The sequence below is a fragment of the Andrena cerasifolii genome, chromosome 8 (assembly GCF_050908995.1).
Source record: "Andrena cerasifolii isolate SP2316 chromosome 8, iyAndCera1_principal, whole genome shotgun sequence".
Taxonomy (NCBI): Eukaryota; Metazoa; Arthropoda; class Insecta; order Hymenoptera; family Andrenidae; genus Andrena; species Andrena cerasifolii.
Window position 1 is genome coordinate 7,827,530 of NC_135125.1, and position 20,311 is coordinate 7,847,840.

Below are 20,311 nucleotides of genomic sequence, written 5' to 3' on the forward strand. Positions count from 1 at the left end.
GATTGTGCTTATAATTAATTAGATATCAGCATTTATTTAATGCCATGTACCGATAAATAATTAGCATTAAAACGCGCCAAAGCGAAGCTAAGGTAAAAAGTGCTACAGCCTTACAACAGGCAACTGGGGGTGTTATGGCGCTCATCTTAGTTCACAGTTTCCTCCGCTACGCGACGCTAGCGTTTGTGCGTTCCAAAATCGAACAAATATTTAAAACACCTTTTAAAAATAAAGAAACAAGATTGCAAATAAAAAAATAGATAAACTTTATGTATATTCTTGTAGCCTCCATTTCAGTGACTTGTACTATCGCGGAAAACTAATAATTTATTGACTTTCTACAGTTAATTTATAAAATTTTAGAGTTGCATCTTAAGGGGGTAGACACGTCACGTGACCTGACCGATTCGGCAGGTCGGTATTACAGCATTTTTTTCTGCACAGAAATGGTAATACCGATAGATCGACGATTACCCGGTGAACGCGAGAGGGAGCTGTTGGCTATTTCTGTATTCTATTCAGAATAAGGAAAGAAATTCTCAGCTGTTCCGTTATACTCATAAAAATTTAAACGGAAAGTCGGCTGGTACTGTAAACGTAGAAAATTCATTGTACATTTTAATTACTTGAAATGTGCTTATGCTACAATATTCTACGTTAGCAGTAAGGAATTCTAAGTGAAAAGGGAAAATAGATGAGGGAATGTCCCCAGAAAATGAAATTTGTTAGGTTAGACATTTTTTTATTAGCAAAGCACCGAAACAGAACATGAATTATTATGTGGTCGGCTCCTCGAAGTGACAGAAAATATAACATAAATATATGCTATATGACAACAAATGTTTAGTGGCTATTTCAACTTCAAAGGCATCGCCTTAAAGTTGCAAATAAGAGGCGCAGGCCTTTCAAATACGTGTTTCTACTCTATTCCAATGAGAAATTGAAGTTAACAAAATTTGTATACACTGATTATAAACTATCTATAGCTATTAAAATTGTTAAAGAATTCGTGGGAATCATTTATTACTGATTGCTTCATTCTGGCGCCTGTTAAAGCGCCCCCAATAGGTCAATATCTCGTAAACTTTAAAGTACAGCGCGAAGGCACCGCGCTAATTCGCGAATTATCGTTCATTGTTAAAAAGAATTCATAGATTCACATATTATAAGGATTAATACATAACTAAATAAACCCCTTGAGTAATAACTTTACTGCGAATATCCAGCTAACTCACCACCATTAAGATTCATTCTTTACAGTTTAGAGGACGTTTCAGTTGGCTGCACTTGGTTGCAATTGGCTGCACTTGGTTGCAATTGGCTGCACTTGGTTGCAATTGGCTGCACTTGGTTGCAACTGGCTGCGTCGAGGTAGCAATCACGTGTGCGTGTTCATCGATGGTTATTTTTCTGCGCGATAGCAAGGTAATTTCTTTCACATCAATTCAGTGGAAAGTACAAACCTACTAAAGTTTTGCGTTTGGCTAACCAAATAGGAAATTCTTTGATACCGAGTACGTAATACAATCAATCTTCGCTACGTTGTATATAGGCATGAAACGACATACATCGAGGAATTTGCATCGTGATGAAAAACCTAAGCCCTCGCGTAATGAAGATAGCGACGCGGTTCTACGTGCAAGAACGGAAGAGGAGAAGCGACGGCGTAGACGCGAATGGCTGATCGAGCAAGAAAAAATGGACAGGCATAATAGGCTGAAAAAAAAAATGGCTATGGAGTATGAGATACGACGCGCTCGTAATATGGGCTTACCACTTCCCGATGGAAGATGCGACAGACCTCGTAGGAGTAGGAGCGAATCTCCACCTAGTCGACATAGAAGAACTTCCGAGCATTATACGCCTAAAGTTACTGTGCTTTCTAAAAAGTAAGTATAAACTGTCTTTAATTACTAACTGTTGAAGTAGACGCAGTGTCCCATTCTGGAGGATTTCATAGACAAAGAGCAATTTTAACATTTCATCGTCGAGTCGTGGATACATTTAAATTAAATATGTTTTTTTTTTGTTACATCCAGAAAAGTTCACTGATGAAGTCTTAACTTGTATTCGCATAAAATATCAAACTTAGTTGACATAATTTTTCAATACAGTTGTATACTATAAAACAGTATGCTTCAAGAAGTCAAATCGAAATGTTAAGTTGCAGCAAGTTTAAAGTACAAATCTATTAAATCATATTACGAATAATATTATTCTGCACTTTAGGTTTGAAACATCAAGTGGTACAACGCCCTTATTCAAAGGACCTGAAGGCACAAAAATTAGTACAACAGAACTTCGTAAAATCAAAGTAGATATACATAGAAACATTCCTGGAAGAGCAGCTACCCACGAACTTAAGCGGGACGTACCCAACAAGGAAGAAGTGGTGCTTAAAAGAAGAGCGGGTAATGTATTGTTTTTTTACCGTAATTTCTTAAGAATTTTCAGTCATTCAGCGAGCAAGTACAAAGGAAAATAAGCTCAACGCAGAAGAGGATTCTGGATTCTTCTCTAGAAATCAAGAGCAGCAAATCGAAGTTTCAAGACATTGTATGCTTTCTAATGTAAAAATGTCTCTTCTCTGTGAGACATTACTCTCCACTTTTTAGAATCCATTCAATTTCTGTTCAAGTATATTACCGGAGTCAAGATAAATATTTCCACGTTTTCGCTGTACCAAGTGCTACATTTGAAGATTGGAATCCTTGTCGCCTATATCTACAGTCATGCAGATACTGGACTTAGCGGTCATACCGCGTCCCCTGTTATATTCAAGAATTTTCTCAACTTTATTCAGCAAGTTAATAACATATTTTTTATTCGTCCAGGATATAGCAAATTCGGAATACAACGTTGGATCACTGTATTGATCGCATAATGTGCAATATGTAAGCACTAGTTTTTTTTTACTTTGACTGTTTTAAGATTGCTATGCTTAACGTATCTTTTGCTTGTTGCTTTATGTACAGTATTTTTTTTCCTTACGAGTTTGCACAAAGAGTTATGCTATAATTTTAATATAAATTAATTTTCCCCCCAAAAGCGTAGTTCAAACAGGTTTTGTGCATTCTCCTGTCCTGGTTTTGGGAATGTGTGCATGCCCAAATAAGGGGATTTATTAAATGCTTTATTTACTAAGAGCGGATCAACTGGAAGATTTTCGCGTCCTGGAAGATGTTTTAAATCTTAACTTTCAACACCTGAAGAGGCATGGTGAAACGTTAAACATTTGGCTCCAGCACTGGAAGAAACGAAATCAGAAATTAAATCTTAGAATTTTTCAAAATTTTTGCATAGTGTGGTATTTTTTATTCTCATTCATCTTTTATTTTATTGCATTAAATAATTAACTACAATTGAAAAATAGATACTTTCTAAATTTTAAAGTATAAGTTCTCGTGGACTTAATTTAGTTGGTTTGAAAATAATGCGTTCCAAAGCATTGTATATACAGTGCATATCACGAAAGCTTGAAATTGCAATTCAACGAAGTTACTTAATCGTCCTGGAAAATATGAACCATCACGGAAGACTTGGAATACACACAAATTAAACTACTTTATTTGAATTATATTGGAAGGCGTATCGATATGTTTATATTTTTATAATCAATTCGTAATAGACAATGAGTAACATTCTCAAAATTTAGCTACATTATTCTTTTGAAATTTTTTTTAAAGTGATTTGTATACCCCAGGGTTGACTAACTGGTGGTATTTTTTTTTCTTACGAGTTTGCACAAAGAATTATGCTTCAGCTATATTAACTGCATTAATTTTAATATAAATTAATTTTTCTCCCAAAAGCGTAGTTCAAACAGGTTTTGTGCATTCTCCTGTCCTGGTATTGGGAATGTGTGCATGCCCAAATAAGGGGATTTATTAAATGCTTTATTTACTAAGAGCGGATCAACTGGAAGATTTTCGCGTCCTGGAAGATGTTTTAAATCTTAACTTTCAACACCTGAAGAGGCATGGTGAAACGTTAAACATTAGGCACCAGCACTGGAAGAAACGAAATCAGAAATTAAATCTTAGAATTTTTCAAAATTTTTGCATAGTGTGGTATTTTTTATTCTCATTCATCTTTTATTTTATTGCATTAAATAAATAACTACAATTGAAAAATAGATACTTTCTAAATTTTAAAGTATAAGTTCTCGTGGACTTAATTTAGTTGGTTTGAAAATGCGTTCCAAAGCATTGTATATACAGTGAATATCACGAAGTTACTTAATCGTCCTGGAAAATATGAACCATCACGGAAGACTTGGAAATACACACAAATTAAACTACTTTATTTGAATTATATTGGAAGGCGTATCGATATGTTTATATTTTTATAATCAATTCGTAATAGACAATGAGTAACATTTCAAGAATTTAGCTACATACTTTTGAAAAATTATTTAATGCGATTTGTATACGCTATGTGAAAAAGAAAAGAAAATATTACATTATAAATTAAAAATTATCAGTTAATTAGAGCTAAAGTTTTATGAAAATAGTCATCGGTATAATTAAATTTTTAAAAAATAAACTTCACTTCATAATATATCTGGCACTCAAAAAAATTGTTACCCATTTTTAATGTTATAAAGTACTCTTTATTTATGAGGATGAAAAATAAATTTATAGGTACATACTTTTATTATATAAAATCATATAAATTAACAACAATTTATTTAACTGATTTGAAATTGACAGTACGAAATGACTTGGTTCACAATTGTTCAGAGTTAGCCAGTTTATCGGAGTAGTGACGTTAATATCTTCAAGATCTGTCACAGCTGCTAGTATTGCTTAAATGCTTTTTCGATTTCTGCATACGCTTGCTTTTCTATTAATAAATTTACTTAACTTAACTGTAGGTGAGGGATCTAAGCCGATATTTGATAGAGAAGAAATAAAGAGAGCAATAAGTGAAACAGAAGAAGTTGAGGAACGTCGTACTGTCGTAACTGTGAATTTGGAAAATTCAGGTATGCTTATTATTTCAAATTGCTACGATTTATAACAACTTCTGTTTCGCAAATATGGACTTTTTTAATGTTTAGAAAACAAGTCGGGCACGTCGAGAAGGCATTCCGTGTCCTTGAGTCCTACAAGATCGCGACGTCACAGTCCTAGGCCCACGTCGTCTCGTCACTTCAGGTTCGTGCCTGAAGTGGCAGTAATACGTTGCAACAAAACAAAGCTGTTACGATTAGTATTAAGTTGTTCCCTAAACTCTCTGTATAATATGGATATAATTGAAAGGTCGGATGCAATAAGGGGACTAGCGCTCGAAAATGGGAAAAATTATTGTCCAAATGTTAAGAAAGATTGGAAAATGTTGTTAACCTGAATTTTAAAAAATATATGTTTCGCAATTTGTGTTTAAAGAAATAATGATTTTGGACAATGAAAATTTTTGTTGATAATTTTTAGCTCGAAGAGTAATGATTGGATAAACAAACTGTAAATATAAAAAATGTGTGCCGTGACGAGCTTTTTCCAATTTTCGGGTGCTAGTCCCCTTATTGCATCCTTCAATTGATCTTGTGCAACTAATCTGTGAACGAATAACAATTATACTAATGCTGGAATAAGCTTTTCGATCAGAAAATAAATTGTCCGTTCATACGTTAGATTGTGCATACGAAAATTATAAAACTAAATATTGGTGTTGAATTTATATGACGAGTATGCATGTTCTGAATGTGATTTAATGACGTGTGTTGGTATAAAAAGAAATAGATTGGCCTTGAAGAATTTTGCAAAGTATTGGGAAGGAAACTCCTTTTCAGGCACATAATGTTTTAATGTTGTATATGTCCTTTACAATATGTTTCATTAGCATATTGGACGTAATTGTGCTTCGAGATTGCGATTTTAGGCATTCTTTATTTTATGTTACTACAGTTTGTTTTGTTCTAGCTTTACTAATGCTTCGCAAGGATATGGATAATGGGCAAAGAAACTTGGCGAGGACACGATTTGCAATGTTCCTGACTGTATGCACATGTTTGCTTATGCTAGTACTAATGCTTATGCTTTCTTTCTTAGTTTCTCTAATTTGCACATCTTTCTCAAGGACAATGCAAAGATCCAAAATATTTGTTTACAATTCAATTTCAAATGCATTCAAATTAGTATAAAATTGATATTGAAGAATACATCATGTGGACACTCACTATTATTAGTATCCATAGAAATTGAATGATTAGAATTGAAAAAATCATATATATGAATCACTTACGAAAGAAATTTTTTAAAGAGCTAAACTTCTAAATTTTATTATTCTATATTAACCAGTACAATATGAAAAGTCTTTAAAAATGACTTTTTCAAATAATAGAAACGAAAAATGTTTAACTGCATTACTTAATGTTGTCATTGGTATTTCATATTTTAAGTGTACTATGTTGTTAACAGAATGATTAAATACCAGTAGTGGAAGGTAAGTAATTTTAATTGTTAAAACTGCATTGAAAGAAAATTTATCCTAATAATATGAACAACATAATTGTTGTATCGTTAACTCATTATATGTTCTTTATTTTTTACTTTGCATAATCCTTGTTTGCAATTTTATTGCATAAATTAACTTGCTTTTGCATAAATTAACTTGCTTTTGCATATGGGTGTCTTTAGTAACCACACGTGTTGCTTCTGCTTTTAACCGTTTGTTTGAAGCTTGTATTGCGTAGTTCTTAATAATGTACAATTGCATATGGATTTAAAAAAGATACAAATCAAAGTATATGCAACATGAGAGTTCCATAGATATGGTACATACTTGTGTATAAATTAGTAAATTGATACTACTCTAATTTCGGGGAATTGGAATTTTATATCTATTGGATGTGGAAGTGTAAAATTAAATAGTGATCTCTAGCGATGTTAATAGTTTGCACAAAATATTGCCAATGCTATTTGGGTTGCACTATGATCAATGTTTGTTATTGCTTAATTTTATAAATTTCAAAATATACATAAAATGGCAACCTATGTGGTAATAAATTTCCACTGTAAGATGGAAATAATATATAACTTAAAAAAGGATATGGATAAAATATGGATATGGACAAAAAGTATGTGCATTTTACACAGAGTATTGCAATATAAACATAAGTATAAACTATGCACAAAAAACGTGTCGTTTTAAAAGTGTTACTGTATAATCTGAAATTGTTTGGGAAATTGAATTTTTTGCTAATTTGTTTACCCTCTTTCAGGTATGACGATTCTGAGTATGAACATAGAGGAAGTTACAGAAGTGATAGGTAAAAGCTATTATTACACTTTCCTGTATCTGCATTCATTACATTTCGTCCAATTGTATTTCACCAGACTATTACATTTTTTATATAGGGGGAAAGATCATAGTAAAGAGCGGAAAGATAGTGACAGATCTTACCGAGACCATCGGGGGCGGTCCAGAGGTAGTTCTCGGGACAGGAGGAAAACAGATAGATCCAGAGAAAGGGATATGCCTAGAGAACAAAGGGTTCCCACAGAGCGTTATATCGAACCAATTCCTGTACCTATCTATTATGGAGTAGGTACTTTATTTACATAAATGTGCGACAATTTAGCAATGATATAAAACTCATTCATTTGTTCGCTCAGAATTTTCAACCGAGACCATTAATGGTTGGACCGTGGGTGCCAATTCGTGGACCTCTCGGAGGGAATATACATCCTCCTATGATGAGACCTTTAAGAACATTTCCACCACGATCAATAGGAATGCCTCCAGATATGTATGGATTCCGCCCACCTCTAAATCCTAGTAAGTGTGAATTAGAAATGTACAATAAACATATCGAATGAAACATTAATCATTTGCAATTTATTGCAGGGTTTCCGCAAAGGTTTTAGCGGAACGATCCGTGACTGAAGGGTTCTATTTGTTGGATTTATGTACTTGGAAATAAGAATATATATATTTGATTGCTTATTAGCACACGTGTTTACTTCGTTGCGACATACTCAGCCTCACTGGTCGAAAGTACAATGGTAGATTATTTCTTACTTTCCCACGTTATTGGACCTCCGCACAGCAGAAATGCATATCCCGTGTACGACTTCCTATCAGACTCATCATTAGCAAAATCTGCTTCAACGTAACCCGTAAATTCTAGATCTGACCAAAAGGTAAGTTAAACGATAATTCGCAGTTGCCTTTAGGTATTTTGAAACTCGTTTGGCTGCATTCCAATGGTCTTCACCATTACAGTAGTTGAATCTACTCAGACAGCTTACTGTGTATAATGTATCAGGCCTACTGCACGTTGCTAGATAATTTTAGCAGCCTATCAATTTAAATCTACTTAAGACCTTATTCGGATCTGTAATGTCGGCGGTTCGCATGCGGTTGCGGGGAAGGTGTCCGAATGTTTTAATAAATGTGTACGAATTTTTCCAATAAAGTTGTAACAAAACTGTATTTCCCCTTCTCACAATACAAGAATAACAAGAAATGGTAGCAAAGAGAATCAAGACTCCGTGGGTCGCGTGGCATAAGTTCTCGTGTGCACTGTGGGTGTCCAGTTGGCGATTCAGCGTCTAATCGACGATTGTGGTCGCAGGATTTGGTTTGGCTTGCGGCGTGAAATAGTGATGGGCACCATCGATGAAGTTTAAACTTGACTACTTACTATTTAGTTGCGACATACTATCGACTGAAATTTCGCTTTAGTGGTTATTAGGGATGGGCGATACTTCTATAAATATCGATACACTTAAAATATTGAAATAAAAGTATCGACACATTCCGACACATAAAATAAAAAAAACAATAACAAACCCAAGGTTTGATTAATTACAGTGTAATAGGAACTAGATTGTTTTCTGATATAATTAAACATTTTCATAAAGGTAGATAAGCACCTGAATGAAACAATTTCGTTATTACTTTCGTTACATAATTTCAGCAAATAAATGAATTTATTTTATAACTAGCCAATTGTCACATCACGACATGGAAAAATGGAAGGAGGTAAATAAAAGGTCTGACGAAATGAAAAAAATCGAATTTTATATAGCTAACAATAGTTGCAAGAACATTTAAGAAATATCGGTTCATCTCTACTCGTTTCTATTCTTTTGTAATTACCCGCGAATTCCGAGAAATTCAAAGTGTGTGGAAATTAGAAATCCCGATCAGGGGGCGCTCGGGGGCGTGTCGATGGTCAACTATTCAAACTCTTAATATAATTGCTTCCTTTTTAGTCGGATTTCGTTACCATAGAGTGCCACAGTAAACACAAAGTACGCGAAGGTAGGTCATATTCATCAAGATTTGTGACGTACAAATTGTTGTAACCTAATGATGATCGTTGAGAGGTTTGGACTTTTTTTCTCTTACCAGTAGTTACGCGTGTGGCAAATTTCCCGCGGGATAGCGTGCCAACTATCAGTCGACCATCGGCCACCGGTACGTGCGGGCTGCAAAGGCATGCGTCCTCCTTTCCGTCGCGGAGCTGTTCAAAAAGTTAGTGTCAAGCATTCATGAAATTTCCAAAATCTCACCCGGCGACAGGGATTAGAAAACAGGTATGAATATGCGTTATCCATTACAGTGCTTCATTCATGCTTCGGCCTTGTGTGCAAATGTCCATAGCCTTCCTCGTGCAGTTTTAAATACGTTTCACTTCACACGGCTACTTCCGTTACAAAATTGTAGTATGTCGTTAATAATACAAAATTTAGAAATTCGTTTTATGATTCATTCGCAGAATTGACATGTGTGCACGAGTTTTATATTATATTAGGTACAAAAAGTGTTTCAAATTATATATAATAATGGCTACGTGGTTGAAATACAGCGTTGATCACGCAGTGTATCATCGAAAATTACTGAATTGTTTACAAGAATAGCGTTCAGTAAGTTTCTCGAAATTCGAGAGTCGGTTCGTTATCAGCAGAAACTTTCGACGATGCGTTTTAGTAAACACTCGTGCCCCTTCGAGTTTTTCCACCTTTGCCGACCACATGCTGTAGGTGTAAAAGGATATCTCTCGATGAGTTGACACAAGGCTACGCAAAGTCTTTAACCTTAAGCTTTTTCCCATATTCCCCTCTGCTTTAACATCGTCGTGAGCATTTTCTCCGATGTCACTATTTCTTTCTAATCTGAATGTGTCCATCAAACCCAATTACATTCCTCGAAATGAAATATGATTTATTTAAAAAAAAAATAGTAAATACACTTTATCGAAAACTCGAGATGTAATTTCCAGATTAGATAAGAAGTCGTACGATGAGTAAAATTGTATGTCAAAGTCAACTAATCCCACGTCGTGTATTATTAATGTTACGAGCGTACTGCATAGATCTTAATGTGATGTTAAAACGTCTAGAGCGTGAAAGAGATTCTCGACGAATTTGCGATGCATATCAGGTTACGCGCAGCGCACAAAGCACTCTCGTTCTGTTCTGTCCGCGAACCGCTATCGATGGCATCGGTCACCTTAGAAAGAAAACAATCTTTTCGGGACACGTGTTTGTCAACAGGCGACGGCGTAGATCCGCCGTCTTTTCCGTTCCCTTGCCCCACTCAGCCTGCCCTTCTGTCTTCGTTCTACTTGGTCGTGCCTTTTCCTCGATTCCACGAAATTCACCGAAGACATCTTTTCACGAACAGAATACGAGGGCAACCGTAACGGTTCACGAAACCGAATCGAGTGGCGCGGTTAGTGCAAGTATTAGATACGCCCTCGCTGTCGATGCCATTTAAGTGTTTATTTTGAACGGATGCTATTAGGTGGTTTATGACTTCTGATATGCGAATATTCGCGACGGTGGAATTTGAGAGTGCTCTCACAAAATTATTGGAACAGATTATATATTCTACTTTTACATTGAAAATTGTTTTAACGAAGCAATATGAATGGTGCTTTAAAAGCGCTCTCGTAATGCTTCATGATTGATAGAAAAAAATGATTAGAATTTGTCAAAACATGCACATCAAAGTTTATTGACTTTTAATTTCTATGTTGTGTTTTACGATGAAAATAAAGTTAATATCCGCGGAATTTATTGTGTAAAAATAGGGGGAAACCCAAAGGGATTATCGATCAACAATGACTCAGATTTAGAATCGTCCACAGCTTTTGCATTTTTATTTAAAAATGTAAGCGATAGATATGATACGTTTGCAATCAAAGTAGAATTATTCTATCTATAGTGTTACGTTTTTTAGTGTAAAAAACATCACAAAATGTTGCACCTTATGATCTTTTTACTGAATTGTTTTCTAGTACTTCATTTTTAGTATATTACTTTATTGTTCCGCGTTTTTGCATATCAAAACAAAAATTGCAACAATTGTAAATACAGGTCGTAGTATAGTACTTTTAGAAAATACGAAAATGAAAGGTGTACTGCAAATGGAATAGAGAAATAGAAAAATAAAATGTTCAAACGCTTAGGTAGTAGAATACGTCCAAGTGCCATTGAACAAGTAAAGTAAATTAAAAACAGACTTAGAGTATAAGCAGAAATTCAGTAAATCAGTGAGTTTATTTATTTCTGTACTTAGTGTTGAAGTTCCTAAAATGGACATGGTTGGACAATTTATAGCACGAACCATCTATTACGAATGCACATATATTTACAAACGTGTGCCTTCGTTATGTATCCATAAAATTTTACATTTTGACGCAACACATTATATAACAATTAAAAGGAGAATGTTTCGACTTTAATCGCAAACTTTGTTCACGCATACTGTATTTTACGAACACCAGTGCGCGAGGAACATTGGTAGACAATTTTTGAAGCTAGCAACGGTGAGAAACCTTGTCTGTGCCAATAATTTTGTGCCTCGCTGTATGCATTAGTCGAACTTCTCCAGCGCGTTGCACGATAATTTTGTATAATTCGCCACTCCAATATTGCACCAGATAAGGGAGGACTCTGTCGGCAAAAAAAGGAAGCGAGTTACGTACCTATTCGTGCTTTACTTTACCGGACCAATTACGCGAGTCGTTGAGAATGCAATCGTGCGCATTACAAAATCGATCGTAAGTTAATCATCGTATTACAAATGCAAATACACACACACAAGTGATATGATTCCCCGAACGGCAAGCCTACCGATCTCCTGCACCGGTTTAAACATTGATAAGTAGTTAGGCTCGCGGTAGTAACGTGTTAGATCCGTGTCGAACGGCATCGTGGCGATATTTAATTTAAAAAGATTAAAGAGGGACTTAATAATGCGGGCGTCCGCAACTTGTACCGCGAAACGACCTCGCGTTGTTATTCATGATATACCAGTTGCATACCTACATATTAGAGCGTAGGATATTTCAATAAGGCATGCCCTTAAAAATATCTATGGAAAACGCTTTGTCACGCGCGCGGTGCCTCGAGCGTCTATTGTGCTTTAGTGCGTATAATTTAATGAAATTCGCACGCGGTTTAACCTCTGTCTTGGCCTCGGTCAACGAAGGGAAGAAAGAACGAAACGCGATCACTGTGTGTTCGTTCAGATCCACTTGATCGTAACAAAACAGAGAGCTACGAGCTATCCCTCTCCCCACCTTCCTTTTCTACACCTTCAACGAGCACTTTACGATCGGGCGCATCGTTCGTTTATTACTAACGCCGTTTAACATTACTTTCGTTCATAGTAAGCCTTCAAGTATTTCACGCGTGACCTAATAGAATTTGGCTTCCGTTTCGACCACCTCATCAGAGTTTTGAAGATCTTTCTCATATCGTCGGCGTTAATCGGCGCGTATGTCGACGATGACGACGAGGACGACGAAGACGACGACGGGGACATTTTAACGTCTCTCTTCTCCGGCAGCTGCACATCGCCTCCGTAGACATTGTTCTCCGCGTCAGCGCAGTTCGATAAAAATTCATTGACACTCTCCTCCGAGGCCGGCTCCCCAGTGATTACGCCAATGATATCCTGCAGGCTCAGCTCCAACGGATCTGGCTCTTCCTTTATTGGAACTTGACCGGCGATTTGTTTAATGATATTTCCCCATCCGTATCGAATATACGAGGCGCTGATCTCTGACCACGCCTCGCACAGCAGATCCGCGCAGTCCTTCAGGTCGTATTCGAAGTAGAACTCTCGCACGCCACCGGGGAGGCTCATCACGCGCCGCAGCATTTTGTAACGGTAGGCCGTTTTGGTCCTCTCGCTCACCCACTGCTCCATGGGCTGGAGCAGTGAGCTGGTGGTCGGGTACAGCAGTATGATTTCGTACCGATCATCCTGGCGACATTCTTCCGGTACCTCGAGATTATGCCCTCGACACTTGTCCAGTAGCAGGAGGACCTTCCCGGAGATACCTGCCTCCGATTGATGCTTCCTCACGGACGGTTTGAAGTGGCTCTGGTACCAGTCGGCGAATATCTCCTGGTCCATCCGCGCGTCCGGCTGCGATTTGAAAATCACCGGCAACCCATCTTTCGGGTGCTTCAACTCCCTTGGGTCTTCCACCTTATGGAGGAACAGAGGCGCGAGCTTGTGGCTGCCCGTTACGTTGGCGCAAAGGCCCACGCTCACCTTGTCCATCTTCAGTATCCTCGTCGGAGTCTCCGTGGGAAGGGTCTTCCACACTAGGTCGGTCTCGTTCAGGCTGTAGACGTTCTCGTAATCGATTCTTTCTTTCTTGATCTGCCGGGCGAAGTCGTCGAGGAACTGTTGCGTGTCCTCCATTTCGTTTAGTATGTGCGACAGGCGAATGCCGTGGCGATTCTTAAATTTCCACAGCCAACCTCTGCTCGCTTTGAAGGTCGACGGCCCTGCGAACTCGCTGTTCAATTCCGTTGCTTTTTCTAATAGCTGTACGTCGTTGATCGGTATGCCGAGGGCTTTGTGCTCTAGAAACCACGCGTACAGCCGGCCGTCCAACTCCTCGTTCGCTGGCCTCCGCAGGTTCTTTCGGTTCCTTATTTCGGCGCCCTGCTTCACGAGCTGGCACACCGTGCCCGCGTTTTGACGGATGCGCCGGATGGTGATGGGATGGATGTCATACGTAGCGGCGAGTGTGTTGACGGACACTCCGCTTTTCAATTGCTGCACGATCTGAAACCTCTGCTCTATGGAGAGCGGAGATCTCCTCGTAGCTTTATTGCCACTCTCCATCTTGCCAAGAGGCTTTCGGCGCTGGCCCGAGTACACGCCAGATGCCTCGGAGGCTCGAAAAACGTCCGCTTTCCTTCGGTGCACGTTGCTTTACTGCAGTGCCCCGAAAGAAGTTCCAACCTAGAAGCTCGTGCATCGCTATCCCCACCACTTCCGGAAACTGGTTGGAGCGATCGACCCCTCGAACCGCCAGCGCTCCGAGCCCGAACGCGATAAGGCACGCGTTGACTCATCCACTAGGAAATATGGAATCTCTATATCTGACGTTTTATAGCTGCGAAAGTACTTCGAACGCATTGGCGAGATCGTCCCGAGGAAAATGAGACCAGACACGACACGAGTCTGACGAGTTTGTGCTATGTTTACAGTGATACGTATCTCCAGCTTAACTTAATGTCTATACACGTGTGCCATTTAAAGAGTCGAGTCGGTTTGTACGGTGGCAAAACTGTTTTGCGCTAATAACGTCTCTTGTGAAAGTAATGCATAATAGAAACTATTCGTTGCGAATGGGGTGGGTACGTAAGATGAAAGTAATTGCCACGATTAAGTCCAAAAATGTTTATAATCTCCGTTGGCATTGGAACCTTTAGAATTTGTATATTTCATCTTCTTACGTGAACATACGTTCAATCATTAATTGTGTCGCTACTTTTGGCAAGCTGTGGAAACAGCCACCAGAGATATTGCGGGGATAAGAGTCGGCCCAACCCCATCTAAATCAGGTCGATTCCTTGTAAACCGCATTAAACCCCGAACGAAGTCTACTATATCTATATGTGGGCTTGTTTCGGACTATTATTACTGACGCATTATGTCTGTGCCTTTAAGCGACGATTGCGACACCCGCAAGTGCGAGTCTCTTCTGATTGATCTGAAAAAGCATACGACCCTACACAAAGGCCTCTCGCACTAAGGTAGCAACAAAGCGAGTCTAACATGGCGAGATAGAACCACTTCACAGTCAGTGTTAGAATCGCTTTGTAGCGCCACATGTTTTTCGAACTGAATTAAAACAGCGTCAACCGTCCGTCTCGTTCCTACCTACGGGCGTCGTGCTGTCGCTCATGGTCAGAGACACAGACACATAATGCACCAACACTACGAAGCTGCTTCCTAGAATAGTGTTGGGAGCTGGCTGGTAGGAGCATACTGGTGTGTGTATGTCTAAGCTGCGCAGTTGCGTGGCGCGCAGCAACCGGTGCACGCCTGCGCAGCAGTCACAAAATCCCGCGCAGCAGTAGCGATGTCTCGTGTCCCGATAGGAAAATTAGCAACCAGTAAATAAATGATCTCTGCAGTGAAATATACTAATTGATTTCGAACATAACGTCTGCATTGTGTTTCGTGGTGTGGCTAGTGATGAATGTGCGCGTTAGAAGTTGAGCCTAAACGAAAGCAGTTACTCACAGTTGTTTCTTTCTTTAGTGGAAAGGTTGGATCATATGGTCTTTAAGCTAAATTGGAAAAGCGTCGATCCTCGGCCTCGTTCGTATTTACTGACGTCCTTTCATCGTTCACGCGGGAATGCACGAGGTTCTAATGATTAATTCGCCTCGAATTTTGCATGCAATTTCTACATATTGTGTGCGACGCTGTGTTCAATGCATACGGTCTGCTGCTCAAAATTTCGCGGGAAATTTGAATTCACTGTCTTGCACAAATCACTTGTATGTAAGCTATGGGGCAGATGCAACTTGAACTCAATTGTCCCGCGAATTTTAAATGGCGCGTGGAGGGCATTAATTGTATATTATACAAAAATTTCAGTTAAATACTAGAATTAGCGGGATATCTGTGTTTATATCATATTTTCCGAGATTTGAACGCTCGTTTAGGTTAATTTTTATTTGTAGTCGAATGAAACTATATATTTTTAGAAATCTTTTTACTTTGGGAGCAGTGGTACATAAAGACTTTTGTCGTCTTCAGATCGGTGCTGAAGCTCGACCTCGTCACTCACTTCCAAGCCATGGCGAGCTCGATGACGGAATTCGAGGAAAACGTGTCCTTCGACATCGACGACCCGGACTTCGCCCCTTCGAATCCTCGCGCTATTACCCACAATGTCCTTCGTAACGTACAGTTCACCGACTACACGCTCGGCGTCAACAAATGTGAGTACATTCACTTCTGTGCTGCAATTCGTACCCTTACCATAAGAAAAGGTACAAAAAGAAGCATGATGGAATAAACTCGTTCTTCCTGCTTTTTATTACATTTACCACCACGCAATTCTTTTATCACGGATGGATAGAAAAAACAGGGTTCATAATTTTTTAAATTTCAAAACCAGTACACATTCGGAACTTAAGCTTGGCCTCTTTATTATATTCTTTGTGTATTAAATTTAAAAATGCATTCAATAGTACTATTTGGAATTTAGTGTGTGTTTATGGTGGAATAGTTTTCGCGAACGTGGTAAAATTCGTCGATATTCTATTTGCTTCTTATTCTGTGCCTTATTTCTTATTTCTACTTTGATCTCTTATTATGTTCTATTTATTAAGGGGACATAGTACTTTTTTTGCCCGAAAATTAAGTTATGTTAAATTAATGTTAAAATTAATTAACATTCTTTGTGATTTGTTTTCTATATGAAATTGAAAAGCTAGAAAGATGGGGTTTATTGCAAATGAAAGATCACTGTTTGAGAGTGTTAAAAGAATTTTTATTAAAAGAAAAACACCCTCCCTGTCCTCGCTATAGTCGCTGAAAGCTGGTCCCTCGCGGAATGAGTAGAACTGCGGTGCCATAAATTCCGTCTTCTATGCTTATCTGAAACATAACAACCAATCAAGACATTAAAATTGAATACGTTTTGTGCTCGTTGGCCGAGCCGCTTCTTAAATTTCGCATTTAAAACAATCTAACGGACTGCCAAACTGTCGGTATCGATTTTCCACACTGAAACTGTAGATTTCACAGTCCTGTTTTAAAAGCGAAATTTAAGAAACGGCTCGGTCAACAACTACAAAATGTAATAAATTTTAATGTCTTGACTTGCTTTTATGCTTCAGATAAGCATAGAAGGCGGAGTTTAACTTTGAGCGACTATAGCGAGGGGAGGGAGGTTGCTTTTTTTTTACTAAAAATTCTTTTAATACTTTTAAACAGTGACCTTTCATTTGCAACAAGACCCACCTTCCTAGCTTTCCAATTTCATATAGAAAAAAATCATAAAGACTGCTTAATTTTCGGGCAACAAAGTACCGTGCCTCCTCAAATCCTATTTCGTGTAGTTTGTCCTATTGTCACTGTTACTATTAGAACACGAGCTTCGTCAAAGCTCCTCCACCGTAATTCGCAGAGCTTCGCCGATGCCGTTACCATGTAACGTAAAGGTGGGATTCCACTGGGGCCAATTGTTGACCACGGGCAACAGTCACCATCGTCGCATCGATTTTTTCGCATGCAACACGTGCAATCACCCTCTGCCTTGCCTCTATCGCGTTGCCTCAGTGGAATCGCACCTTTAGACTTGTATAATTGCGCACGCGCGACAACGCGTCGGATCCTAGGGCTTATTGTTGCCATTCGTTAATGCACGAGGCACAATCACGCGGCGTTCTCCGTGTGTGAAATTTTCCACGAAAATTCAACGCCCTCGTGCCACTGGCGTTCGATGACATCGGCGAAGCAATAGCAGAAACAATGGGAGGATCGTTGACGCGCTTCGAACGCTTATATCACCATTGTGCCGTTTCCCGAAAGTAATAACGCGCCTGAGTGTTTCCAAGAAGTTTTCGAAATTTGGACAGGCTCTAATGACTGCGTCGAATTGCACGTCGTACGGGTTCGTGCATTGCAAGTTCCAAGCGCGTTCGGATGTTACTATGCGAGAGTTGAAAGTTTTTTCTTATTATTATTCGCCAACTGCCTCTGATCTAAACCAGCGACGGGGAAATCAGTAGCACGCGACAAACTGCAGAGTAAAATTTATGGTATCTTCGAATAGAAAAAGCACCCACTTGGTTATTTTCTGCGGATTATTGTGCACGCTAATTTTAGATCCGTTTTGGAGATTCGAGATACTAAACTCGATGACGCAACGGTAGGCCGAGACACAATAGACTCGTGGTACCTCACTTTGTCAGCAGTAGGTGTATGTGTCTTTCCTGGTGTTTCGAACATTCCCGTTCTTACCTTTCACTCGGTTCTTTGCGCATCTGAAAACGAATCGTCGAAGTTTAGCAGCTTTGTAAGATGAAGTTTTAGGCAAAATTGAAATTGGTAATAATAGAAATACAGTAGCAACACATGTGTCGTACAAATTAAGGCGGAGCGCTAAAGATTATTAACGAAAAAAATATCCATTGTTTTTTAGAAAGGAATTGTTTGAATGAATATGGCAGGTAAATACTTTTGAAATCGATTTTTTTGGGATCAAAATATATGAGAATATATATTTTCAGATTTCGATGGAAAGGGATAAGGGAGTGGTTCGTCATCTTTTTTTTTTAATATTTTGAGTAAGACAGATAATTCAGAGATTTACTTGTACAGGTCCCTATTCCAAATTCTGTACCTTTTAGCATTTTCATTTGCCACAACTATTATTAATGCATCGCTTTATTTTCAATGACCAGGGCGTGTATACACCTGTACCTGCTATTTGAATCACATCGTCTAGCTCAGGCGAGAATAACAGAAATTGATTATTTAGTCTTTGGGGGGGGGGGGGCACGATTATCCTTAGAATTACTTTATTGCCCTCGATTATAAGAAAATTCTTCAGTGCACCACGTCCACCAAAAAGCATCCATGGGTCCTATGCCACTATCTTTAGTAGGGAATGTTTAAAAATCTCAAAGCAACACATGCACTCAAAGTTAATATACAGTAAATTAATTATACGAAATTCGTGGTTTTCCAAAGCCTGAATTGTATTATGAATAAGATCCTCTTCATACGAGACACCTCTTTTTTAGTTTGTACATTTACTTGATCAAAGTATAAAAGATGTGTGAATATGTATTTAAAAGGTATTTAAAATATATCTATAAAATTCATTTCCAGCCAGAAATATTATTTGGGCCAGTAGGTTGAAAAAGTATTGGCTTTATCACGTTGTCCATGACTAATGTCCATTACGAATCTTTGCTCGTTTCGATGCACTCTGTGAAAATACGGAAAAGGCACGAAAGTGCATATACGCTGACTCTAATGATTTCTTGAACTTTACACACGGATATTATACAGCCCGAATGCTTATCGCATTGCTAACTGCCAGCTGACACTTTATCACGCATGAAACGATCCTGTTACGTTAGATGGCTGCACACCTACTGACACTGACGTCAGAGTGCATCTTCCCGATTCTGTACTTTCTTCTGGCAAGGTAGAATAGCTTAATAGACATTTTAATACACGGGTAGATTTTTAGATTACTGATAAAAATGTGAGTTAAAAAGTTTTTTCGCCCTAATTCTCCTTATGAAAATTTCATATGTTTGCCCCTTTGAATTTTTCGGTGTCTTTCGCGTTGATACAGCTAGACTTTAACTTAGAGCGAAACATTAGAAAAAATTAGACAATTTAATTTACTTCAACAATTAGTGAGCGGTAGATACTCTAGTCATACGAATATATATTCGTCTTCAAGTCCAAATAAAGGATCAGGAAACTAATGATTAATTCACAAGATATCAGTCGATTATAATTTACAAGATTTCACTTGCTAACTTAACCGTTATTATAATAATGTAACACCCGTTTTACACGAATTAAAAAAATCATGCGCGCCATTTGGGGGCTTTTTCATGAACTTAAAAGCATTACTTTACTATTACCATATGTAAGAAGTTACCTTACCATTTTTCTTTCAATTATTTGTGAATAACTTTGATGTCGAACATAATAATGTATGCAACACTATTGTAACATTCTGCAAAACCGTTGGCTTAACATTATAATACGTAGGTACCTTTATGCATGGTTTAGCATAGGTGTTATATCCATATTTTTCATTTCTATAAAAAATTGTTGCACTAGGAATTTTTTGCTTATTTTTGCGATGAAGTGTGGACAAAAATGGACCGATAAGAATTTTTCTTAGTATAAAAAAAAAATCACGATGCAAAGGGTTAATTGCAATAAAAGTAGATACTAATCTAAATGAAATCAGCAGGTATCATCGTGTTGAGTTTTCCAAACACTATTATCTAAATGAAACTCCATCGATAGAGGGAAATGTCAGTGAGCC

At 38.1% G+C, this 20,311-nt stretch overlaps 2 protein-coding genes across 5 annotated transcripts in view; both read left to right on the forward strand.

Annotated features, from left to right (window-relative positions):
* Positions 1-1,306: 1,306 nt before the first annotated feature.
* LOC143372047 (uncharacterized) lies at positions 1,307-7,953 on the forward strand. Of its 2 annotated transcripts, XM_076817869.1 has the most exons (9): positions 1,307-1,425; positions 1,553-1,889; positions 2,230-2,411; positions 4,877-4,987; positions 5,063-5,159; positions 7,226-7,273; positions 7,362-7,548; positions 7,620-7,782; positions 7,852-7,953. In XM_076817869.1, exons 2-9 carry the CDS (start codon positions 1,555-1,557, stop codon positions 7,869-7,871), a joined length of 1,143 nt encoding a protein of 380 aa, XP_076673984.1. In that variant the 5' UTR covers positions 1,307-1,425; positions 1,553-1,554; the 3' UTR covers positions 7,872-7,953. The 2 variants fall into 2 exon arrangements, with proteins under 2 accessions (XP_076673984.1, XP_076673986.1); XM_076817871.1 differs by lacking the exon at positions 7,226-7,273.
* A 1,437-nt stretch (positions 7,954-9,390) lies between these two features.
* Positions 9,391-20,311, forward strand: part of Pino (protein pinocchio) — a 102,765-nt gene continuing 91,844 nt past the window's right edge. For 2 of the 3 annotated variants that reach the window (XR_013086192.1, XM_076817885.1), the window contains exons 1-2: positions 9,391-9,548; positions 16,039-16,223. Coding sequence is in view for 2 of the 3 variants with exons in the window: in XM_076817885.1 (XP_076674000.1) it covers positions 16,079-16,223 (145 nt within the window). In the remaining variant the exon portion in view is untranslated. Of the gene's footprint in view, positions 9,549-15,625; positions 15,643-16,038; positions 16,224-20,311 lie in introns of those variants that run through there. The other variant, XM_076817886.1, reaches the window with a different exon arrangement.